We start from the raw sequence: 24606 nt of genomic DNA on the forward strand, positions 1-24606 counted from the left end.
CCCTCCACGGGCTCCTTCCGAAATTATTTGCATGCATGTGCGGCGGTACAAAGTGGAAAGGTACTGGTACGTAGCCATCATTATTTTTACCCCCCGCAGGCAGTACGCACGCACGCGTATACATTAGATTTTGTAGTAGTAGTAGTATAAAGCGGGGGCGCTGACCTTTGCCACGCCCCGCGACGGAACATCTCAAGAGTCGTGCGGACGACACGCCACCGTCTCACTGTAAGTACTCCCTCCGATCCTTTTTACTCTGCATATTAGAATTCTCTAAAATCAAACTTCACAAAGTTTGACCGTATTTATATGAAAAATATCAACATCTGTTATACTAAAGTTATATAATATGAAACTTTAAGTCATGACACATCTAGTGATATTGATCTCAGATTGTGAATGTTGACATTTTTTTCTACAAAGCTGGTCAAACTTTACAAAGCTTGACTTCAGTCAAATCTTATATGCGAACTAAAAAGGACCGGAGGAAGTAAAAAACAACAGGATCGGGGCAGAAAGGCAGCGCGTCCACACAAATCACACACAATACGGCGGCCTCCCTCGTGAGGAGCATTCTTTCGGGCATCGAGTGTGCGCGCGGCAGTGGTTTTGTGTGATCCAAGCTTACTTATAGTGACAGTGCCATACTACATTTCAAAGGGAAAAAAAAGTACAGTATCCCCGCAAAAAAAAAAGAACAGTACAATATTAAAGCTCGGAACAATCGTCCTACGGTTTACGGGCCAACAACAACAAAAAAAGCGCCAAAGCAGGCTGTGCACTTGCCAAACCTTATCGATTCGATGCAGGGCTGATGCTATTTTATCGAACCTAATGACACGGGTACGCTAGCTCCATTATCCTGCCTGCACTCACACCGCTTGCTAATCTTGACCCAGCCGCGTAAGCGTGCACACTTGCGAAATGCCGAAATCATGTGACACGGGTCGTTTTCCTCTACATTTGTTTCCTTTAGATGGTTTCCTTTTTTCCTTTTCACGCTTATTTTCTTAGAGTTTCGTGTAGAATCCATGTTGGGTAAAACAAATGCAAACTAAAATAATAATGAACCAAACTTTATTCTAAAAATCACTAGCTTCAAGACAAAATGAAGCGACTGCTTCCTCCCAATTCTTTTTCACAGAAAAGATAAGTTTTTTGTAAATCGGATTAGCCCTTTCTAAGTAGCACAGAATAAAAAATAAGTAGCAGAGAATAAATCAGTAATTAACTTCTGAGTAAATAGTAATACAAGAGTTCGGAAAATCTGATTATTATTATTTTTGCACCGAAGATGATTGAGTGTCCAAGAAGCGTGCAATTTCTTTTGATGTTTGGACATCCGAGGAGCTCTAGGCAAAAATGACAAATTCGAGCCCAAACAATGTATTTTTTTTAGTTTCTTCATAGCTTTTTTTTTGTTACAACCTCTTCAAATGTTGAAACATCATGATTTTTTGCATGGACGTCACGCATTCAAGCATCTTGGACGAAAAAATAATCATTTTTCTGATATATTTTTACAATTTTAAATGATGTTACTGTTCACACCCTTGTGCACTGCTTCCTAAATAAATAAATGTATAATTTTTACACTTTAAGCAGCTTGAAAAAATTCACCAAATGTGCGTTTAATGGACACATCAGTACTTAAAAGCGCAAATGATCAAAATACTTGTCCATCTACATCATGAGTACGCCGTTTGGTAGCAAGTCCTTGTACTGTACGTACGTGTCAACCTCTTGGTTTGCAGATTAGCAACTAATGCGCGACAGTATTACAAATGGACTATTTGATGTCAATGTTATACTAGCTAATCTCCAGGAAGACAAAGTAGTATAGTTGTTATCACTAACTAATTTCCTAGACATGTATACATACATCTATATACGTATCAAATAGTACCGGTGACAAGTCATTCTCATTTGCTATACTCCAAATGGTGCAGTGCCAGTACGCTTTAGGACTACCTACTAAAACAACGCCAAATGGGCACAGCTATGGGCTTTCTAGAAAATGGCGCAGGTGTTAGGGCGAAAAGGCTAATTAAACTAAAACAAAAACAAACAAAGTTGTTGACCTCCTCCCAACCCAACCTTTGCTCAGAACCCTAAATTTTTGGACCATGGTATGATCCGCTGGATCTTTGTGGTGGCCTATAATAATATGCACTGTGCAAAGGTTGGAAAGCAAGAGAAGCACTAGGGGTAGAGTACTAGGAGTATATGAATCCCTCGGTTCAGATTTGATTATGGTTAATCAGGGCTTTGCGCTGGTCTTAATCGTATTTGCAGATTCCTCATCATAGTTTAATCAAACCAATGTATAATCAAGTGGATGGATCATCAAGTGGTGCACTAAGCAACAAATGCACCTTTAATCAGGTCATGTGTACAGTGTACTGCATACATACATGCTTCAGGGCTTTTCATTACTTTTTGATGCTCCGTGTTAGTAGTGGCATGCATAATGGACCATGCAGCGCATGAGGCATTGAGTGCTAATTATAGACCTAAAAAAGCCCCTAAGTTTTGCAATTTAAATCAGAGCACAGCAAAGCAAGCCTAGCTTCATTAGGGAAATGCAGGTACTAGCTTATATATATATATATATATATATATATATATATATATATATATAGAGCATTTGGAGATCATTTCATTTGTCTTGACTTGTTTGCTACTGTGTGTAGTACTTCCTTCGGTCCTTTTTACTCTGCATATTAGGTTTGTCCGAAGTTAATCTGATTCAACTTTTCACCAATATCATTAGATTTATCTTGGAATATATTTTCATATTATATTTATTAGATATTATAGATGCTAATAATTTCTAATATAAATTTGATTAAACTTTTCGGCAAATTCAATGTGCAGAGTAAAAAGGACAAGAGGAAGTACTACATCCACGATCCACCGCCTTGATTGAGTAAGACGGGTAGAGATGAACAGGAGCAGGAGAGGCAGGTTTGTACTATAAACGGGGCCAGGTGGGCGTTTCGTATACGCTTGAGCAAAAGAGCGCACGCATGACTGAAACTGCTATACTACATAGTAGACAATTCACAAGTGGGGGTGCTTATGATGTGCCTGCCTGCCTACGACTAGGAGCGAAAGCAGTACAAACCATATCCTCTTTTTGTATGCCCGGTGACACTGACAGCTTGTCCTTGTTGCTCTACACATGTACTCCTACCCACCACAACCGGTATGTATGTACAGTACGTATGTATAATTTTGACGTTCGTATTTTTGTCGAACGAAAAATAAACAAGAGAGGCCAACTCAGAAGAGACGCGCGATTGTGTTGCTAAGAAATGGCTAAAAATTGTCTTAATAATATATCAAGCTTGCACTTGGTAAAATCATCTCAAAACACATGTGGTTTTCTTTTTTGCATAATTTGCAGTCTTGCGGGGGCAAAATTTCGTGTTTTGACCCTTTTCTGAAACCTATTTGAGATTTGCCCCTAGGTTGAAAACGTTTTGAGATCTGACCCTTTTGCTACCGCCAGAGTCCATAGCGATAGGGTCTAACGGCCTACCGCCAGGGACTTTGGCGGTAGGAAACATCGCTACCGTCAACCAGGCTGGCGGTAGCCTGCACAACCCTACCGTCAAGGTGCTTGACGGTAGGCACGATCACGCATTATTTCAATACTTAGGAGGTTTTTGGTGGTAGGGCATACAACCCTATCGCCAGAATCCTTGGTGGTAGGCTGTTATATCCTACTGTGATGGTCCCTGACGATAGCAAAAGAGTCAGATCTTGAATTTTTTTCAAACTAGAATCAGATCTCAAATAGATTTGAAAAAAGAGTCAAAACATGAAATTTAGCCTCTTGCGGGTGCTCGCCGCTCGGATAGATGAAGTTACGATAGCAGTCTGCAAAAAGAAGTGAAAGGAAGGGTCGAAGGAAGGGCCTTGTAACATATACGATGTGGCTACTACAGATCGTAGTACTGCTGGTACACGTAGGTGGTTTGAGGCGTGAGAGGATCTCCCGGCCGGATTCACCGCGTCCTCTCACGCCTAGGCTGCAGCACACGCCGGGCCGGGGCCTGGTGCGGCGTGCCCATGCCGTGGTGGCCCACATGCAAGCATCTGAGGCTCAGAGGTGGGCCCGATGACAAGGTCCACTGCTGGCACGTCACCGCCTCATGTCAGGTTCTCGATCCCCTCGTCCTATGCTATAGCCAGTGACCGACCACTCGGCCACCCACGGCCATTGGACAATGCATCAAGATTAGGGAGTTGTAGCTCGGGGTTTATCCCTCCCATTATACGTCTGGACTGACACGATGTGATGAAAAGGAACGGGAAGAAGCAGTAGTATGAATGAAGAATGATGAAAAGGAGGAGGGAAGCCGCCGGATAATGTGTAATAGTACTACTACTTGAAATAAAAAAAGAATTACGTACGAAGCAGATAAGCACAAATGCGAAGCCGAACTAGATACTACGTCACGCCCGGTTTCTCTGACCGTTGCGAGCCGGCTTTGAGGGCCGCTGCAGGTGCGAGCACAGCGAGTACTGCTTATCCGACGACGTGCTAACCAAAGGAGTTAGTCGGACGAGCACTATTTCTTCTCATGCTAATAATGATTCAAAGCTACTAGTATTTGATCGAGGAGATGATATGTTATAATAAAACCTGAAAAGAGCTCCGTCGTAAAGTGATTGTGACCCTACTAACAACCACTTGTTATCCTCACTCCTCAGCCACCTCGTCTATACTCTGCTTCTCATTAAGAAAAATATATTGTATTGTTTAGAGTGAGAACAGATGAAGAAGCCATTGGGTCTCTGGCAGGCAAACAGTTTGTTAGTAGGAGTAGCTTTTTGTAGACTACTGTGTGTGTGTGATGTCGTTTGCATGCCGCTTTTACCCGCACGTTCGGTAGCCAAAATGGCATACCAGTATTATATATAAACAAACAATTAGTAATTGTTATTTCCAGTCTCTTCTACGGAGGTTATCGCGTGCAATCAGCTAGTATTTGTACCACTGTGGTACATGCTCTCTGCACATTGGACACGGCCAGTATTTTTTTTCATGGGGAAAAGTCAATTTAAAGTGAGGGCAAACCTAAGGATAGTATAAGGAAAACGCTTTCCTTCAGCCGACTGATGCACGCGCAGAGTCCGTCTCCTGCGTAGCTATCAAATCGATTTTGATCAAGCGCTCAGGCAATTACGCTGGCCACCAGTCCGTGCATGTAGGGTTTCTTTTGCAACAAGCGTATAAGGTTTCTACAACAGAGGTTTTATTTTCAGAAAATAAAATAGATGGGTGTTGAAGTTTTTTTTTTCAGCAACAGGATCTAGTTTTAGAAAATTTCTGCAATAGAGGTCTTGTTTCAAAAAGAAAAGAAAAATGGATCGGCAGTGAAGATTTTTCTTTTGCAACAAGGCTCTTGTTTCAAAAGCATATCCCAGGTTGCAGAAAGCGTCGGAGAAGTGCCCGGTGTTAGAGCATACGAGGCGATGCATTGCAACACGGTGCATGTTTCAGAAACATAGATCCAGTTCCAAAAACCGCAAGAGGAGTGCCCGGTGTGAGAGCTCATCGTTGTCGTGCTGAAGTAGAGGCAGTTGCTCGGGATGCTGGGTCAGAGGAGGTGCGGCAACTCTGGCGGCCGGCGGCGCTCCATGGCTGAGGCGCTCAGGCCATGTCGGGGCAGCGCTACTGTCTCGGTGAACCTTTGCCACAAGGTCCTTGTTGCGAAGCCCCTAAGTGCAACAAGCTAACTGTTGCGAAGGTCCTCGGTTGGCTGGGAGGGTAAATCAGATGGCTGTTTTGGGTGGCATCAGACGGCTGCCGAGGCGGTTGATCTAATCGATTTATCACCCGATGAATGTGCAGTGCCCAGAGTATAATACACAAAAAATATTTCATGGAACGCACTACCCCTCAAATTTTGAAAAATTCATGGGAGAAACTTTTCAGTTTTTCTTTAAATGTTCAAAACTAGGTCTGTGCAGTGGTGCTCCACCATTTGGCCATTTTGCAGTGTGCTGAGACGAGAGCCGAGACGAAGGCAGCCAAAACTGGCCTCCTCTCCTCCTCATGGCCGGCGCCTTTTCCCTTCACCACATTTAACGCCACCACCTCCCTCGAAACGGCAACTGCGTGACCTTCTGCCCTCCTCTCCTCTCTGCTCTGCCCCTCCACCACCACCTCCCTCCTCCCCCAGAGCTCACCAGACGCCACTAGCTCCGCCGGCAGAAGCGAGGCGCGGGGGCGCGCGCGCGATGGGCAACTGCCAGGCGGCCGAGGCGGCGGAGGTCATCATCCAGCACCCCGGCGGCAAGGTGGAGCGCCTCTACTGGCCCACCCCGGCCGCCGAGGTCATGAAGACCAACCCCGGCCACTACGTCGCGCTCGTCATCCTCCGCCTCTCCCCCGACGACAAGGCGGCCGCGGGGGACGAGGCCGCGGCGGCGGCCGCCGTCGCAGGCGCCGGCGCCGCAGCGAAGATCACCCGGGTCAAGCTCCTCAAGCCCAAGGACGTGCTCCACCTCGGCCAGGTCTACCGCCTCATCACCGCGCAAGGTTCGTCTACAGTCCTCCACTCCTCACTGCGTCCATCGACATCGATAGCCGCCGCGCTCGCCTTCCTTGTCGTCCATGGCGCGGAGCAGCGCGTTTCTGCGCCTGGATTCCGCCGTTCGTTGCAGCAATCTACTGTAGTTCTAATCGATGCTCGTTGGTGTCGCGCTGCGCAGAGGTGACCAAGGCGCTGCGGGCGAGGAAGGACGACAAGATGCGGCGGTGCGAGGCCATCAAGCAGCAGCACGACCAGCTCCGGCGCGGCGACGGGGCGGAGCAGGGCGCCTCGGACAAGGTCAGTGCCTCCCCATTCTCCTGGTGATAATCTCCTCTTCCTATCTGAAACTGCACGAAGCAGTATACTGATTCCTATACGCGCTCCTGCCTCCTCAGGACGCGAACGCGAACGCGAAGCAGCGGGTGGAGAAGGACCGGCACCGGGGCTCCGGCGGCGCGCAGCCGGCCGGTGGCGGCAGAGGCCGGCACTGGCGGCCGTCCCTGCAGAGCATCTCCGAAGCCGCGGCGGGGCAGAGCAGCAGTAGCATCTCTGAATCCACTGCGAGCTAATCGCCGGATTAACAATCCGCTTTTCTTCTCCTTTCTTTTGTTTTTCTTAGTAGTATAAAAGTGCTTGGAGTTGGGACCTACCAGACCAGAAGAAAAAACCTGTAAAAATCAGAGTACCAGAGCAGCAGCAGCAGCAATAGGAACGAAGCTTGTTTCATCTCTCGTGTACTGTAGTAATTATTGCCGTGGTGAAACTGTGAGTGCTTTCGATGGAGTGGCTTGCAACCTCGCAATCTCAAAGCCTCTTTTGAATTGATGAAACACCCGAATTTCCCCAAAATTCTCGCGACTTAGGTTAGTAAATCTAATTAATAATAAGAGCATAAAGACTTTCATTCTAGAATTTTTTCAAAAATCCAAAAAGCCCTTTCTATTTATCCATTTTAATTTCATCATTAAATAGAAACCCTTCTGGGTTTTTTTCATTGTATTGAAAGAATTTTCAAAAATCAAATGAGGAATTAATTAGAAAAAAATTAGTTCTATAATTGCAAGTTAGAAAAAATAAGTTCAACTCTTCCAAGCAGCGTTTCTATTGGGCAGCAAAGCAAGAGTTTATTGTAAAAAAGAGTTGAAAACGACACAAGCAGACGAAGTCTATTTTAATGAATACTCTAACGTTCCTAAATTTTATGGGCTTTCCCAAAATCGACGATTCCCGGCAATAATTTCGCCTGTTTGTATGCGGCATTGCGAGTTGTACATGAGCGGAAAGGAAGCGTACTGCAAAAAAAAAAAAAAAAAAAACGCTGTTTGTTTTACCATGCACGGCACGTCGCTTGCAAAAATCAGCAGATTTCCGTGTGTTTCGGCAATCTGCTGCTGGAATCAAACCGTACCACTAATAGTCAATGATGGCGACAATGCTGCATTGATCAACCGCAAGATCGAGGCTCCAGATGAACTCGAGCCCGTTTTGAATTTTCAGGAAGATAGCACATGCGTTTCCAGTGTTCCAGAGCGTAAAAAACTCGGCAGCCAAGGACAACAGCGGCACCACTGCTGGTGATTCTGCACTGTTTAGTTTATCTGCTACATATGCTAACTATAACCAGTGACAGTCGTCCAGTCCACTTGGATAGAGCTGAGGGTCAGGGCGATGCCGTTGCCACTTGCCAGGCCGGACAGGCGCCGCCCAACGATGCCCGCCAGCGCCAGTCGAGCTCCAGCGGGGCTCCCGTCGGGCAGAGGCCACCGCCGCACGTGTGGCTCCGCGCATCGGCGCTGCTCCGGCCGCCCACCGCTCGGGATCCGGTCTCGCCTGCTGTCCCGCACGCCGCACAAGGGTCAGGGTCAGGGTCACGGCCAGTCTCTGCATTTGGAACAACTGAAACTGAAGCTGAGCTAATAAAGAACTGGTGCTGATTGTACTGAGATCCGGATCCACAGGCCACGGCCAGTGCAGCAGGCCAGTGATCGCGCTTAGTTTTAGCCCGGGAGGCCAATCCCAACCTCTGAAAATAGTATTCCAGACATGTTATCTATGCGATCATCAGGACATTTGTGCCAGTCGCGCGTCGCGGTTCGGTTCGAGCCCGAGCCGCGACGCGCGAAGATGTGTCTGTTATCCAGCTGGTAACTTCTGTGCGTGCCTGGTCCCTTGAGATGTTCCAGATCCAGATCTTACAGTTGCGTGCGTTGGTGTGGGGTGATTAATTGGTGATCTAGCTAGAGTTGTGATCCCATGCATCCTGGCTCATGATTAAGTGAAGTGGCGAAAGCCTGATTAGCTGCGGCGTGCGTTGCTCAAAAAGGGCGGGGTGGTGGTGTATCATTGTTGAGACAAAAGCCTCCGCTTTTTTGACCAACAAATCAATCAAACCCGTGCCAGAAATTGCAAAAAAAAGGGAGCACCAGAAGAGGACTCGAGGGTAGAGGAATGTGCTGCAAGCACTAGAAGATGGCAGTAGTATATATAGTTGGGCATATGAACATCATGATCAGGTATCATTGGATGAGATGTTGACAAAGTATCTGAAAACTAGAAGTGGAAATTACTGATAGGCTCCCCAGTCCATGGCACATACGTACAAAAGCGCCATTACACCTCCACCATCATCAGTAACTAAATGTCTAAAACTACTCATAATCATAGCTGCTAAGTGATAACAGGACGCATTCCCTAAAACCGTCTAAACAAATGTCGCCCTTCACACATTTCTCGTCTTTGAATCCGGCGTCTCCTTCCAAAAAGATAAACAGGATCCTGCATCAGAAAGGTAACTGTTGAGCCATAGCTTAGTACTACTAGTTCTGAATCGGATTGCCATGTGTAAATTTGAAAAGGGTCTTACATGGAAGATTAAGAAGGCCCAAGTACTCAGTCCGAAAGATCGCTGGTTGAGACCTTGCTTGCAGAACCTAGGGTTACACAATGTATGGTTAATACGAGAACGTGACAGGACATCAATGAGAAAAGCGAGAGAGTAGAACGTACGGTTAGGTCCGAGCCAATCTTGAGTACAGACAAGCTGCTCAACCCAGTGCTTATGACCTGACTCACAAATTGCAAGTCCGGCAGTCGTTGTTGCTACCTCATAATCGCATCTGTATGGCATAGCCAATATATCACGTGCCATCCGAGCAATTGTAGGATAAGTCAGGTTATGTTCCTTCCACCACTGAAGAACACTCGTCTGGCCTCTACAGTAGCTTGGCTCATGCAAGTACTGGTCAAGTTCTATCATCGGTCGCGCCTTATTACATTTGTCTCCATAATCGCCACAGCATGCAAATGGCGCATCATCTTCATTCATACCATCTTCAATGATAACAGTTTCCTTGCTAGTTTTGGACCCAGAAGTGCAGCTAGGGTCTTCCACCTGACCAGAATATTCATAGAAGAGACTGAGCAATGTATCATGGACATCCTTTTTATAGCCATCTTTGTCATTTTTACAGAGGTAACCGCTCCTAGACTTGATGTGTTTCAGGCCATATGAAGGATCCATGGCTATAGTCATACATAAATGTAAGCAACAGAGTTTCCAATATTTCTTGAACTTCTGCTGCATCTTCTTTAGCATATTGGAAAATGATCCATCCACATAGCTCTTAACCCCACGACGCAAATCATGCTTCACATCCCTAATCGCATCAAACAAGTGCACTGGACCACGAAGACTCTTGCTTGTGTCCATGTACTGATGAAACTCTTCCAAGGTCTCACACATCTTACGCGCTTCGCCCCAGTCTTCCTGAGATGGTGCGTATTTGTAGTTGGGATACCGCACTGCAGACGACTTAGGACCCATCATAGGTTTAGAACAGTTTGCTGATTTCTCCATGATTTTTTCAAGTTCATCCAGCCCCACCTGAATAACCTGATCAAGTAAATGAGTTCCACGACGCACCACAAACAAGCTCTGGTTTGCAAAGGTTGAGTTCTCTTTCATGAGCTGTGCTTTGACACTTGAAGCCACTGAATCATCAATAAATGCATCATCCAGTACAATGCTGAAAACTTTTCCACAAAGACCCCAATCTCGGATGGCCAGCAATATGGCTTCACCCAGTTCTTCTGCATTGCAAATAGTATCCATGGCACGAAATGTGATGATCTTTTGTTGCCTCTCCCATTCATCATCAATGTAATGAACACTCAAGCACAAGAAAGCTGAGACTGGATCGTAGTGCCAAACGTAAGCACTCAAGCATACCCGACTGCGAAGGGCTGCAAGCTTCTCCTTCAGCTTGGCCTTTTCATTGTCGAACAAATCCAAAAATGTAGATATCAAGTCAGCATAGGATGGCATCTTGACCACGGGATTCAAGAAATCCACAGACTTCCTGAGTCCTCCATGGTCCATCATCGAGGGCAGGTAACCGTGCAAGGCCAATTTCCTAACAAGCTCACCATGGGATCCATCCTGACCAACATCCTGATTCTTCAGTTTTATGGCAGTAGGAATGGCCTCGTGTTCAGGCAATGCAAGTTCCTCATGGGACTGATTCTTTACATTCTTGTTGATGGGATTGTCAGGGAAGGCATCATTTTCCTGCTCAGCTGTAGCTAGTTCGTCATGAGACCCATTTTGATCAACTTGTTGACTCTTTGTATTTCTGTCAGTGGGAACATCAGGCAAGGCAAGATCATTCTGCTCAGGCGATCCAAGTTCCTCATGAGACCCATTCTGATTACCCTCATGGCTCTTCCAATTAGTGTCATTGTGAAGCAAAACAAGATCCTTCTTCTCAGGCCTTGCATCTGCTGTGCCCAAGCATTTCTTCTTGCTAGTGGGAAAGAACGATAGCTTCTTCTGCGTCGGATCAGAGCCAGCTGCTGCTGTACTCTTCCGTTGTGTTGGCCTCTTCTGGGCCCGGGGGCCGCACATGGCTTGGTGCTTAAGCAGGTTGCTAGTGCCATTTGTGCTGTTGCTATTGAAGACCAGGTGGCAATGCATGCACTCAGCCTTCGCGACCTTCCCACCAACGTAGATGGGTGTGAAGTCTTCCCACGCCTTCGATCGGAGCCTTTTCGGGTTTGTGCGGGGGTGGCTGCCATTGTTGTGGTCTTGTGCCACCATGTTTTTGTCACTGCTAACTTCCTGTTCCATGCCTAGGCATAAGAAAAGGTAGAACCAGTAAAAATTTAGCCATTTGAAAAAAAATGCGTGTTGATATTTCAGCATTCCCTTATAATTTTGAACAAGTTCTCTGTGGAACTTTAAGCAAACAAATTAGCAAATGGTCGATTACTGTAAAAATGGATCGAGAGACCGAGTTTGGACTTAGGGGATAACAGTTACTCCCTCCGTTCCGATTTAATTGTCGTGATTTTAGTTCAAATTTGAACTAAAATCACGACAAGTAAATCAGAACGGAGGGAGTAGAAGAACAATGGGAGCGCAACAGAAACCACCGATGCCATTCAAACTGATCAAATGGAATTTCGTTGCTGCTTCTAATTAATGGTACTGATGCCATCGGTACCATTTTTCATCCCCCCCCCCCCCCCCCCCGCCCCCTCTTTCTCTCTCCTCCCTGCCGAGCCATATGCGAGAATGACATTGTTGATCCATATGTACACAGGTCGGGAGATGCAATTTTATCCGTGGCAAGTTGACCAATCAGATCTGACGCACATATCAAACGAACAGGAAAGGGCAAAATCTACCGAGAAAACCAGTCATGGGTGACAGGCTGACAGCATTATCTACAGAGAAGAAACGGAGCAAGAATTCCAGAAGGCGCATACCGCTGGCCGGGAGGCGGCAGGTCAGAGTAGAGCTGGATTACGATCGCTGCCGTGTTTCTTCTGCGCCTTCGGGGAGGATGAGACCAAGAGGGGATTGAGATTTTTGTTGCCTTCTTTCTTTTTACCTCGGCGGCGGAAGAGAGGGGGCCGTGGAGGGAGAAGTGAAAAAGGAGAGAGCCTTTCGCGCCGCTTTTCCGCGCGCAATCGCTGCGCCTCATGCCATATGGGCTACTGGGCTTACCATGTAGACAGGCCATACCCGAAAAGGCGGGACGTTTCGGCCGAGTGGATGGATTTGTTTCTAGAGTATTTCTTTGCGTAAAAAAGTCTACATTGAATTCTCAAAAAACAAAAACTACTAACAAGATGCCCGTGCATTGCACGAAACATCAAGATGCATTTTTTTACAAAACACATGTTGTGATTGACTCATACAGGAATAATCTCATATGTAAAAATTAATGATATCTCGAGAATTTCATCGAAAAAATGATATCTCGAGAATTTCATCGAGAAAATGATATCCCGAAAAAGATGAGAGATAAGGTGAGGAGAAGTTGGGTGTGGCGGTGACTGGTGGTCGGACTGGGCGGAGGCATGGGGATGGATGGCGATGCCAGCAGCCACCATACCAGATTGTTCCAGAGACTTCCTTTTTTAATTGCTCAGCAATGAGGTTGTGGGAGATAACGATGAACGAGGCAAGGCCTTATCTGTAAATGTGGAGAGAGGTGCGGGTATTTTTTATAAAATTGTCATAGTTTGCTTTCTATCCGTCAGATATAGATCAGACGGTCTATATTATAAGATGGCAGACACACTATCATCATCAACTCGGTTTTTTGTAAGAGTAGAGACATTGAAGCCCCTGGACTGCCGAACGACCACCACTGTCACCAAAGACAAGCCACAGACCCGACCTTGTCGGTGACAGCCTGCACACGAATTTTGATCTAAAAACAAGTGCAAACATATTTTACTTTCATAATTTTGGATTTCATTATTCAAAATAAACATTTTATTCAGTGGAAAAAATAAAAAAAATTAGTACCATTGTGAAATATACGGCACTGTGCATACGTTAAACATATGTTTACGGGCTATTAAGATTGTTATTATAAAAGCGGTCGCATAGGTCTATTAGCCAATAATGGCACACATACGGACACAAAATCGATAGACGCGCGACTTTTTGGGAATAAAAGCTCACGGCATTGCTCACAATCTAATCGATTCACTTGCAAGCAGTGTACATGATTTTCTAGTGACATTTCTTTGTTTCGCCGTGCATGTGTTTCCTAGTGACGCCTTGTTCAGACAGCTGTAACCGAAATCTTTAGCTGATTTATTATGGGCAATGATACGCGCCGGCGGACCGGCCCAAATTTCGGCCGGTCAGCGCGTGTACGTTGGATTAAAGGCATTCTGCAGGATGTGGAGTTTCTGCACCCGAGCTCAAATGAGCCCGGGTGAACAGTAAAATCAAAAATAAATCAAAAGAAATTCAAAAAAAAACAATTTTTTTGGGAAGAAACATTGACAAAAAATTTAAGTGCTTGTAAAAATTCATCATGAAATCACATTTCTAGAAGGCGTGGCAAAAAAAACAAAATCAGTACTCTGAAAAAGCTACTTTCAACAGCATTTTGGAGCACTGAATTTGTTTTTTTTGCCACGCCTTACAGGAATGTGATTTCATGATGAATTTTTGCAAGCACTTAAAACTTTTGTCAATGTTTCTACCAAAAAAAATTTGGAATTTTTTGAATTTTTTCGATTTTTTTTGATTTTACTGTTCACCGAGCTCAAATGAGCTCGGGAGCAGAAAGGCACTTTCGCATCCTGCGTCGTTAGATTTCCTTGTCTCCTGGTCGTGAACCTCTGATCTGAACACAAGCAAAAAAGAAAAAGAACCCCGCACAGCTCGCCGGTCCAACGCGCCGCCCGCTCTTGCCGGCCACTGGCGCCCGCCGGTGCTTGTCCTCGACTAGCCGCGCCGCCCGCACTCGCCAGACACCATGCTCCATGTTGGATTTAGAACGTAGATCAAATCGCCGGAGTGTAGGTCCGACGTGCAAAGCTAACTTGCAAGCAAGCAGCTTAATTGATCTACAGTATCACATGCACGATGCGCTAGCTTCAACTGGATTCGAGACGGTCGTTGGAAACTCTAGGCGGAAGCTCTCATAAACAGACCTGGGCGACAAAATCACTCGACGGTTGCAACTTTTTTGCACGCCGGTCGTAGCTTCTGGGCTTGTCGGTGATAGCTTTTTTATTGCCGGTTGCAGCTTTTGTGCTCGACGGTTGTAGCTTTTTTCGTCATCGGTCACAGCTTTCGTGCTCGCTGGTCACATTTTTTTTCGTGCCGGGTTGTAGCTATGAATTGCACGGTTGCAGCTTCACCATCGCCGGCCGAAGCATCATTGTAGCATTGGTCTTTGCCAGTTCCAGCACCCGCCAATGCCGGTTGTAGCTTCCGTGGAAATGCGAGCCTCTATGAAGCTTTTTTCCATTGCCGGTCATCGGTTGAAGCATTATTATCTACCGTTGAAGCTTTTTCTATCAATGGTTGTAACTTTTTCTGTTGCACATTGTCTGGTTGAAGCTTTTTTCATCTAGGGTTGAAGCTTTTCTGTCAACGGTAGCAACCTTTTCCGTTGCATAGTGCCTGATTGAAGTTTTTTCATATAAGGTCGAACCTTTTTCTGTCAACGATTGCAGCACTGGCCGCCCCCCCCCCCCCAGCTTCCGCCACATCCGGTTGAAGCTTTTTCGTAGACGGTTTTAGCTTTCTTAGGTGCCGGTTGCAGCTTTGCGGTTGCATGGAGCTGGTTGTAGCACACATGCAGGAAAAAAGAAGAAGCAACACTAATTCCAACAAAAAATGTCACCGGTTCTAGCAAAAGATCTCTCTGGTTGTAGCATCGGCGGGGGAGTAGTATGAGGTGCTTGGGGAAGGAGATGCTTGCAGCGTTGGGGGAGGGGGTGCTCACAGAAGTAGCAGGAAGTTGTGCCGTCGGCACTGACGAGCTTACTGTGTGTAACAAGAGAGAAGAGAAGCAACAAGGCAAGAGGAAGAAGAAAGCAGAGAATTTTTTTTAACGCAAAAGACATAAGAAAAGGGACATCTCGCTTGAAGGCCCATCAAACTTGTGTGGCCCAGTCCGCTTCCGCGTACACAAGCGAGCGAGCGAGGGGCGACCGGCCGGCGCGTTTCCCATTTATTATTGATACTGTTGTTGTTAAAAGAAAAGAGGCCAATGAATTTCAAAAACTACAAACCATCCCTAAGGGTCACCCTTTTGACAGTCCCGTAAATTTTTTATGAAAATGCTAAAATTCCGACAACAGAATTTTAGACAAGGCAACTCAAACATTTTTCATGGTAATTTATAGTGGCGCGAGGATGCAAATTTAGTTTGCAAGCATGAATGTTTTGGCAAAAAAATGAACTGGCGCGGATTTGCCATCCGTGGCAAACACAACTTGCCATGAAAAAGCATTCAATTTGCCATGCCTAAAAAGCTGACGTGCACTAGATATTCGGGTCCAAAATTTATAAACAGAAATTTTAGAGAGATGGAAACGAGGATTCTAATTGTGGAAGTGGCATAAATCTGATTAGCAGCGCCCTGAAAGGCTGAGTGCATCACATTGTTGAGAAGTCTGAACATTTTGAACCAAACGTAATTCTTTCACGCGGGGTACTAACAGAAATATAAGTGAACCTCTGCACATAAATTTCAGGACTATCTGAAGCTAGAAGTAGGAATTACTGACAGACTCCTCACCAAACATCGATACAAAAGCCTCATTACACCTCACTAGTAACTGAGAAACTACTGTTAACTACATTTGACAAATCAACTTAGCATGCTGCCTCCAAAACTGTCGAAAAAGGAGCCCCTGTCTGCCCAATGTCTCGTATTAGCCTCCTGCATTAGCAAGGTTGCTAATGAGGCTGCCTCTTGGCCGCACAGTGGAAAGGGTCGGAGAGCAAGCTGACGGAGACGGGCGACTGAGAAGGCGACTGAGAAGGCGACTCCAGGTCTCCGCCGACGGCCACTCCGGCCACGGCGCTCACCACCACGGCCGGCCAGGCTGCCACCTCGGGCCTGGCCTGGCGCTTGCCTCTCTCACTCACGCCATCTCTTCCTTTGGCTATGGCTGAGACCGGCGCCGGGGCGGCCGAACCTGCCCTGTACGGTGGGATCGCGCCAGGAAGAGACATCTCCGCCGCCAGCGACGCCGACATCCATCGGGGCTACTTGCTCCGTGGCGGGTTCTTGGCCTCCTCGACCCCCGACGCCCTGCGGAGAGCGGCTACCAATGGCGACGGGCCTCTTCATCGCTTGCCGGGGGAGGCTCTTCTCGAGTTCTCACTCACCTACTTCTCCTCTCCGGTATGTTCTCCTCTGTCCGCCGCATCCGCCCTCTTCTCGCCCACGCTGGTCTGGCTAGAGGTGCTGCTGCCTGTGCCCGCGCCGCCGCCGGCCGCTGTGGTGGCCTTGCTCAACGGTTGGATAGGCTCTCTTTTTGCTTACCCTTTAATTCATCAAGTTAGCGCTTGCTTATTCTCGTTTACTGTGGCCAACCGTAGTATTGCAAACTTTATTCTGTCGCTCGAAGGGGTTAATTACAAGGGGCTGGTTGTTCGATTCATAGCTAATCCCACCCCTATTGGACACCCTTTGCCTCGTTTTTTCACGGCCCATGCAATCCCTTCTGCCGCATACGTCAACCGGACCCCTCCGTCCTTGACTGCCGCTGCTGTCTCGGTCAGAGCCGCATGCATTCCCTCTGACCCGCGTGCTACGCCGCTCCTGATCTCTGCTGCTCAGGGAGGCTAAATTTCGTGTTTTGACCATTTTCCCAAACCTATTCGAGATCTGATCCTAGTTTGAAATTTTTCTGAGATCTGATCCTTTTGCTACCGCCAGGGACCATGGCGGTAGGGTATAACAGCCTACCGCCAAGGACCCTGGCGGTAGGGTTGCATGCCCTGCCGTCAAAAATTTCCTAAGTATTGAACACAGTGCGTGCTTGTGCCTACCGCCAAGCACCTTGGCGGTAGGGTTGTGCAGGCTACCGCCAGAGACTTTTGCGGTAGCGATGTTTCCTACCGCCAAAGCCTTTGGCGGTAGGCTGTTAGACCCTACCGCCATGGACTCTGGCGATAGCAAAAGGGTCAGATCTCGAATTTTTTTCAACCTAGGGTCAGATCTCGAATAGGTTTCAGAAAAGGGTCAAAACACGAAATTTAGCCGCTCAGGGAGCGTATAATACGGCCGGCCTCCCCTCGTCACCACCTGCATCCCTCCCTAGCCTCAGCAGCTCCTGTAGCATCCCCCGTGATCCTATTTTGGCGGGGCCACCCCTACTCTCTGGGGCGCCACGTTGCTCGTCTGGGCCGTCTGCCGCGGCTGCTCGGGGTCCACTCTCCCTGGACGTCTCTGCGGAGGGAATCCTCCCACTTCCCATTGGCCCGCTGCAGTGGTTCCAGTTGGCCAGCGGCCCGGCGCCTGCGCTGCTTGCTAGGCGCATGCATGCTCCTCTGATCAGGCAAGATCAGCCTTGTCCCACCTCGCCTCCCTGCCATGCTCGGCCACGCGTGCCTGCCCGCTCACGTCGAGTACCTGCCCGTTCGCATCACCCTCTGCTGGACCTTTTTGCGCCTAGCGTCCTGCCACGCCCCGCGGGCCCGCTACCGTGGTCAACTTCGACCCCTCCCCCTCTTCTGGACCAGGCCTCCCCCTCTCCTGCCATGCAGCTCACGTGCTGTGACAACGGGGAGCCCGAGACCGCCTGCCCCATGCCGCCTCGGCTGCCGCAGACCCAATCCGAGTGCGCCAGCCCTTTGGCTTCTTATGCCCATGCCCTCCTCACCTCTTCTTATAGCATGCAGCCCCCCATCGCTCCTCGTCACTGCTTTTCCAACCCTCCCAAGAGGTTCAAAGCCATGTCGCGCTGCTTCCGATGCTTGGCTCTCGACCACCAAGTGCGAGACTGTAGAGACCCCGTGAGATGCCGGAGATGCTGGCGGGTGGGCCACACCCAGCATGGCTGCGCTGCTATTTTACCCCTCCACCCACCCTTCCACTTGTCAATCACCAGCCCGCTCCTAGCCTTCCCACTCCTCCCTCCTCCTCGCAAGCACCACAGATCCCTCGCTCCACAACTCCACCTCCCAGCCACCCTCCCTCCACTCCCATGGCCGACTTCATCTGCTCGAGCTAGCTTCCTCCGAGGATGAGCTCGACCTGTCCCCCGCTCGCACGCCCTCCCCCCGAGTGTTCTCCTTCCCGGAGCAGACCCAAGCCGCAGAGGTCGACGATGCGGCCGTCGACGAAGAGGAGGACCCAGACGAGGTTGAGTTCGAATCGGGGGAGGAGTCCACCAATTCGGATGCAACCCAATCCATGTTTCTCTCTTCCCCGCCTCGGCACTGTCACGATTTCTCCAACGTTTTCATGCCATACACACCCATTGAGCACTTCCAAAGCCTTGCTTTCGCCGTCGTCAACCCACCTCATCCCTCTCCCCAAGCTTGCATTCACCGTGCATGCGCTCCAAACCGGGGGTGGCAACCCACCTGTCCTCATTAGGGCCTCTTCCTATGGGGCCGGTCTTGTCGTTTACGGCTCGGCCTATGAGAGAGATATCCATCCTCAATAGTCCTCTCACGTGCCCTCTGAACACAGTCAACCTTGTCCGCCACGAAGACACAAAAAACCGTTTCCTTTTTCGCCTTGGCACGGTTTCTGCCCTCCACATCAAAGACTTCCCACTCGAATATTGGTTCATGCCCACCATCATTAACTCTATCGTTCCCTTCGCCTGCCCAATCCAGATTGATCCGGTCTGCCTGACCGGAGTTGACTACTCCGCTGTCCTTGTCTCTGTCAAATCCCGCACTCTCACTGACGTCCCCCACACCATCCCTGTCCATGGTTTCTCTGGCCTTGGGGCCATCGCCTCTGTCCTTGTCATCCACTCTCAAGAGCTCCCGCCGGACCCTGCCTTTGCGGGGCCAGACTCTAATGACGACAACAACGGCGGTGGTGGTCAGGGAGACGGCGGTGACTTCCCAGGAGGCATGGACCCCAACCTCTCCGCGCCTCCCCCGCCGCCAACCGATGAGGGGCACGACGATCGGGTCGTGCAGCTGCCCGGTGGCCTTACCATGATGGAAAACCACAAGCCGCTTGTCTGCGCGGTTCCCCTCACGGCTCGCCCAAAGTCCGTGCAAGTCAAGCTCTTCAAGCGCTTTTACGATGTTCGCGTCCAAGGCGTCGGTGGCGAGCGCGGGTTCTACCGCATCCCCATGAGCCCGGCGGGCTCGCCCAAGCTGCTCGTCGCCAACCTCGCGGCCTGCTCCATCGGCTACCTCGACTGGGTGGCAACGGTCGGCCCCTCCCACGCCCCCTTCACGGACGCCGAGGTCATCTGCAATGACTTCCGCGGCCGCGCCTTCACCCCGGGCTGCGACGGTGAGGCGCAAGTCATGCAGGCCATCGAGCGCTTCGATAGTGGCCTGCCGCCATTCCCTGCTCCCCAGGCCATGCAGCTCGAGGACGGAACTCCGGAGGGCATACCACTGCTGCCGCTGCCTCCTTCTTCTCCGGCTCCAACCCCGACCCCTTGGCGGATCTTCCTCCCCGCGCGGCCTCGCCCAAGATCTTCTTCACCCGTCGCAGTGCCCGCATCCGGAAGGGGGAAAACCCTAACCGCATGACAATGCTTGAGAAGGCCACGCTTAGGAAGGAGCAGAAGATGGAGGGAAGGAAGCGGGCGGCCCCATCTCACGAGCTTCTGCTGCCGGCCGTGGAGCTCCTGGAGCTCGCCACGGAGGGTGCGCCTCCACTCCCTCGCAAGGACGCGCTTCAGCTAGCGGAGGCCTGCGGCATCCCCGAGTTCGACCTCAACCTGGTGCCATCCAGTGACAATGTGTGACAGCCTTCCTCTCTTCGATCTATGGCGGCGCCCCCCCTACCGGCTTCTTCATGCAACTGCAGCTCCCCCAACAATTTTAGTTGTAGTTCTCTCGGTAGGACGCGCCACCAACATGCTACCCCGCCTAGTATTCTTCTTGCTCTTTCTTCCTCGTAGACTCCCCCCTCTCCTCGCCATGTGCACCCTAGTTCTCTCTGCTACGGCTTGTAACGTCGTCTTTCTGGCTATTACCTTAGATTGGTTTTTCTCTGTTGCCTATCCAGTTATTAATGATTAAGGACATCTCGATTATCTCTTGGAATGTACGTGGTTTGGGTAGGCACAAAAAATGTACTGACGTCAAAGCCGCCATATCTTCCTCTACATGCTCCGTGTTGTGTTTGCAAGAATCAAAACTCATAGACATCTCTCATTTTAAGGCTATCTCTTTTTTACCACCCAACCTTAGATCCTTCCATTCCATCCCCGCCAATGGATCTGCGGGAGGAATTATCACCGCTTGGGACGACAATGTTCTGCCTTGCTCCAAGGTGGTGGATGGCCCCTTTTCCTTAACCTCCTGGTTTGACTCGCGGGCCGACGATCTCTCCTTTGCGGTCACAAATGTGTATGGGCCGTGCGACCATGTTTTAAAACCCTTGTTTCTACAGTCGCTCGTTGATCTTAAACCCGACATCTCCTGCCCTTGGACGATCATTGGGGACTTCAACATCACTCTCAGGCCGTCGGACAAATCCTCCTCCCACTTCAACATGAGCGAAGCGCATCTCTTCTCCTCAACCATAAACACTCTTCAGCTTCAGGACCTCCCTTTTCTTGATCACCGCTTCACCTGGTCGAACCAGCAGGACGTGCCCATCCTCGTTCGGTTGGATAGGGCGCTTGCAAACATTCCTTGGGCTTCATATTTTCCGGATACTTCACTAGTCTCTATAACTCGTACAACCTCAGACCATGTTCCTATTCGCCTTTCGGCCAAGACATCTATTCCCAAATCTACAGTTTTCCGCCTAGATCGATCACTCCTAAACATCCCCTTCTTTAATGAGAGGGTGGCCACAAACTGGGCAAGCGTAGGTGCCCGTCATGCCCACCTTGGCGCTGCGGGGATTCTTTCCCTTGAGTTAAAACGCACTAGAAACATGGCAAAGAAGTGGCGGTCAAACCATCGCTCGCCAAAAACCCTAGCTCTAAATTGCCATGCTACTATCAACTTTCTAGACAAGATTGAGGAGGCCCGACCGCTATCACACATTGAATCGAATCTTAGAATTGCGGTCAAGCTATCTCTCCACCGTCACAATGCTGCCATTGCTGCCTACTGGAGGCAACGGGCAAAAATCAAGGACTGCGTTTTTGGGGACGAAAACTCGGCCTATATGCATATTTGTGCGTCCGCGAGACATCGGAAAAATCAAATAAAATCTCTCTCTTACAATGGCACCACCTTCTCTGCTCACTCCCACAAAGAAGTTGTCCTCCTTCGTTTTTTCCAAAATTTGGTTGGCACAAGCGCCCGCGTGTCCACTTCTTTCGACCTAGAAAATCTGCTTCTGCCTAACGCGCTCAGCTCAACCCAAGCCTCCGACCTCCTGAAACCTTTTACTCTTGAGGAAATAAAGGGCGCCCTTTGGGCCATGAAGGATGACGCCAGCCCTGGGCCGGATGGATTTGGCCCGTCTTTCTTCAAAACTAATTGGAACCTTGTCAAACCGGATCCCCTTAATCTGATGAACGAGTTCCATGCAGGCACCGTTGATCTTCTAAGCATCAATACTGCCCACATTGTGCTCATTCCCAAAAAATCAGATGCTTCTACGCCTGAGAATTATAGGCCGGTTTCCCTCCAAAATTGCTCAATTAAGCTCACGTCCAAGTGCCTGTCCTTAGGGGCTCAACCCCTAGTCACTCAACTCGTCCACTACGATCAAACCGGCTTTGTCAAAGGACGTGGGATTGCCGAAAACTTTCTTCATGCTACTGATATTGTCCAAACTTGTTTCAAGCGATGGCTACCTGCAATCGTCCTTAAGCTAGATTTTCACAAGGCCTTTGACTCAGTTTCTTGGACCGGCTTTGCCAACATCCTGAAGGCTCAAGGATTCCCTCCGCTCTGGTGCCGTTGGGTGCAGAGCTTAAACTCCTCGGCCAGCTCGGCTGTTCTCCTGAACGGTAAGCCGGGGCCCTGGTTCCAGTGCCGCCAAGGTTTGTGGCAAGGGATTCCCTATCTCCCTATCTCTTCATCCTGGTGGCTGATGTCTTAAAACGACTCATTATTCAAGCCTCCGACCGTGGACTCCTGACTCACCCGATCGACCATGATATGCCTTGCACCGTGCTTCAGTATGCGGATGACACGCTAATTGTCCTCCCCCCTGACGCTGCTCAGCTTCAGACTCTCAAAAACATCCTGCTCCAATTTTCTGAGGCTACCGGGCTGAAAATCAATTTCCACAAAAGTACCTTTGCCCCGATTCACGTCGACCCCGACCTCTCGACTAGCCTTGCCGCAATCCTGGGCTGCCCAGTTGCCACCTTCCCCCAATCCTACTTGGGCTTGCCTTTATCCACTCACAAACTAAACCTGGCTGACTTCTTCTTCATCATTGACAAGATTGATCGTCGTCTTGCCGGTTGGAGGGGCCTTTTGCTCTCCTTGGCCGGAAGGGCTATCCTGGTCCGTTCTGTGTTACGCGCCCTGCCAATCTATGCAATGAGTGTTCTTCTTCTCCCGGTTGGAACCATTGAGGAAATCGAGAAACGCCGTAGGGCCTTCTTTTGGTCTGGCCAGGAAACAACCTCGGGAGGCAACTGCAAGGTCGCTTGGGACCTCGTTTGTGCTCCTTTCGCCAATGGGGGCCTTGGTTTTCTTTCTCTTCCACACATGAACCTCTGTCTGTTACTTAAACACATCTCCAAACTGCACGACGACCAAATCTCGGGAGAGACCAGATACTTGATCTCCAAATATGGCTGGTCGGCCTCTAATGATGTGGGCATGTCAGACAACCAGCATACCCCGATCTGGAAGGACATCATGAAAGGCCTCGCCCTATTCCGGGACTCTACCAGGGTCAGCATCGGTAATGGAGCCACTACATCCTTCTGGCTTGACCTTTGGCTACCTCACTCATCCCAAACCCTAGCCCAACAATTCCCGGCCCTGTTTTCTCACTCCAACCGAATACACACTTCAGTGGCACGCGCTTTGACCTCGAACAACCTAACCCCTAGGCTATCTCACGCAGCCGATTGCGAACTGCTTGAACTACGCACTATTTTGGCCACGGTCAACTTGAATTTGCAGGTTGCTGACAGGAGAACTACAAGGGATGCTGGGAAACCTTTCACCGCTAAGCTGGCCTACCACGGGGTTTGGAGGGCAAAACCCACAGACACGCTCGCCCCGGCCATCTGGCGAAACTACGCCCCAAATAAATGCCGGCTTTTCCTCTGGCTTGCACGCAAGGACCGACTCTTCACGAATGAGCGACGCTTCAGACGGGGCATTGCCACTTCGGCCGCGTGCCCCTTCTGCGACCACGACGAATCCATCAGCCATCTTCTCTTCGGGTGCCAGCACCTCGCTCCTCTTTGGGAGGAGCTTGAAAGCCTCTGTCCAGATGCACCGCAGGGGCTGCTTCAAGCATGGGAGGGTGAATGGCATAACAGAACTGACCAACAATTCTGCTTTCCGTTCTTTGGAATATCTGGAAGAGAAGGAACGCCAAGGTATTTCGGAACATTCAACTTGGGCTTCATGATGTTGCAGGCTCCGCTGCGGATGATCTTAACCTTTGGTCCCACCGCTGTAATAATGTTCAAAAGAAAATTAGGCTCCGGGACTGGGGCTCCATGTTGTTTCACCTTACCGGGAGATTATAGCTTCTCGCTACATGTAATTTTGTCTTTCCCTCTTCTTTCCCTCCTCCAATCCCCATGTACTCTCTCTTCCCCCCTGAGATATGTAACTCCCTGACGGTTGGCAATAAAGGTTCAGGCAGGCGTAAGCCCGCCGTTAACGCGTCAAAAAAAAGGTTGCTAATGAGCAGTGACTCGCCGAAAAAGATAGGATTAAAGTGGGCGGACTAGGAAGCAAAGCAGCTTACATGGGACATCCTGAAGGTTGAAATATTCACTTGAAAGAGACCTGCTTTGGTACACCCCCCGACAAAACGTATAAAGGGTAGTATGGTCCCTTGACATATTAATACACAGTTTGCTGGATATATACGGATGTACGTTAGCCTAGGCGTCTATACAGTGTCAATTTGTTTCTTTCGTTTTATTAAACTTCAAAAAATAAATAATAAGCTTTGTGGGATTCGAACCC

General features: G+C 49.0%; 3 protein-coding genes across 4 annotated transcripts; 2 read left to right on the forward strand and 1 right to left on the reverse strand.

Annotated features, from left to right (window-relative positions):
• The first annotated feature begins 6026 nt into the window (after positions 1-6026).
• Positions 6027-7345, forward strand: LOC125556057 (uncharacterized). The gene is made up of 3 exons (XM_048718860.2): positions 6027-6556; positions 6730-6848; positions 6947-7345. Exons 1-3 carry the CDS (start codon positions 6256-6258, stop codon positions 7118-7120), a joined length of 594 nt encoding a protein of 197 aa, XP_048574817.1. The 5' UTR covers positions 6027-6255; the 3' UTR covers positions 7121-7345.
• Positions 7346-9026: 1681 nt separating this feature from the next.
• LOC125556056 (zinc finger BED domain-containing protein DAYSLEEPER) lies at positions 9027-12466 on the reverse strand. Of its 2 annotated transcripts, none has more exons than XM_048718858.2 (4): positions 12318-12466; positions 9558-11678; positions 9415-9481; positions 9027-9326 (listed from the first exon to the last, which is right to left on the reverse strand). In XM_048718858.2, the coding sequence occupies exons 2-3, from the start codon at positions 11674-11676 to the stop codon at positions 9441-9443; spliced, it is 2160 nt and encodes a 719-aa protein (XP_048574815.2). In that variant the 5' UTR covers positions 11677-11678; positions 12318-12466; the 3' UTR covers positions 9027-9326; positions 9415-9440. The 2 variants fall into 2 exon arrangements, with proteins under 2 accessions (XP_048574815.2, XP_048574816.2); XM_048718859.2 differs by having other exon boundaries at positions 9027-9343.
• Positions 12467-23271: 10805 nt separating this feature from the next.
• Positions 23272-24158, forward strand: LOC147971591 (uncharacterized). Its single transcript, XM_087524037.1, has 3 exons — positions 23272-23472; positions 23581-23846; positions 23957-24158. The coding sequence occupies exons 1-3, from the start codon at positions 23272-23274 to the stop codon at positions 24156-24158; spliced, it is 669 nt and encodes a 222-aa protein (XP_087380163.1).
• Positions 24159-24606: the final 448 nt, after the last annotated feature.

This window comes from Triticum urartu, chromosome 5A, assembly GCF_056163025.1.
Source record: "Triticum urartu cultivar PI428250 chromosome 5A, HENAU_Tu73, whole genome shotgun sequence".
Taxonomy (NCBI): domain Eukaryota; kingdom Viridiplantae; phylum Streptophyta; class Magnoliopsida; order Poales; family Poaceae; genus Triticum; species Triticum urartu.

Coding starts and splice junctions, on each gene's coding strand:
- LOC125556057 (XM_048718860.2), top strand. CDS start 6,256: ATGGGCAACTGCCAGGCGGCCGAGGCGGCGGAGGTCATCATCCAGCAC. Junction 6,557..6,729: donor CCGCCTCATCACCGCGCAAG/GTTCGTCTACAG, acceptor CGCGCTGCGCAG/AGGTGACCAAGGCGCTGCGG. Junction 6,849..6,946: donor AGCAGGGCGCCTCGGACAAG/GTCAGTGCCTCC, acceptor CTGCCTCCTCAG/GACGCGAACGCGAACGCGAA.
- LOC125556056 (XM_048718858.2), bottom strand. CDS start 11,676: ATGGAACAGGAAGTTAGCAGTGACAAAAACATGGTGGCACAAGACCAC. Junction 9,482..9,557: donor AGATTGGCTCGGACCTAACC/GTACGTTCTACT, acceptor GTGTAACCCTAG/GTTCTGCAAGCAAGGTCTCA.
- LOC147971591 (XM_087524037.1), top strand. CDS start 23,272: ATGTCAGACAACCAGCATACCCCGATCTGGAAGGACATCATGAAAGGC. Junction 23,473..23,580: donor ACCGAATACACACTTCAGTG/GCACGCGCTTTG, acceptor TTGAATTTGCAG/GTTGCTGACAGGAGAACTAC. Junction 23,847..23,956: donor ATCAGCCATCTTCTCTTCGG/GTGCCAGCACCT, acceptor GAACTGACCAAC/AATTCTGCTTTCCGTTCTTT.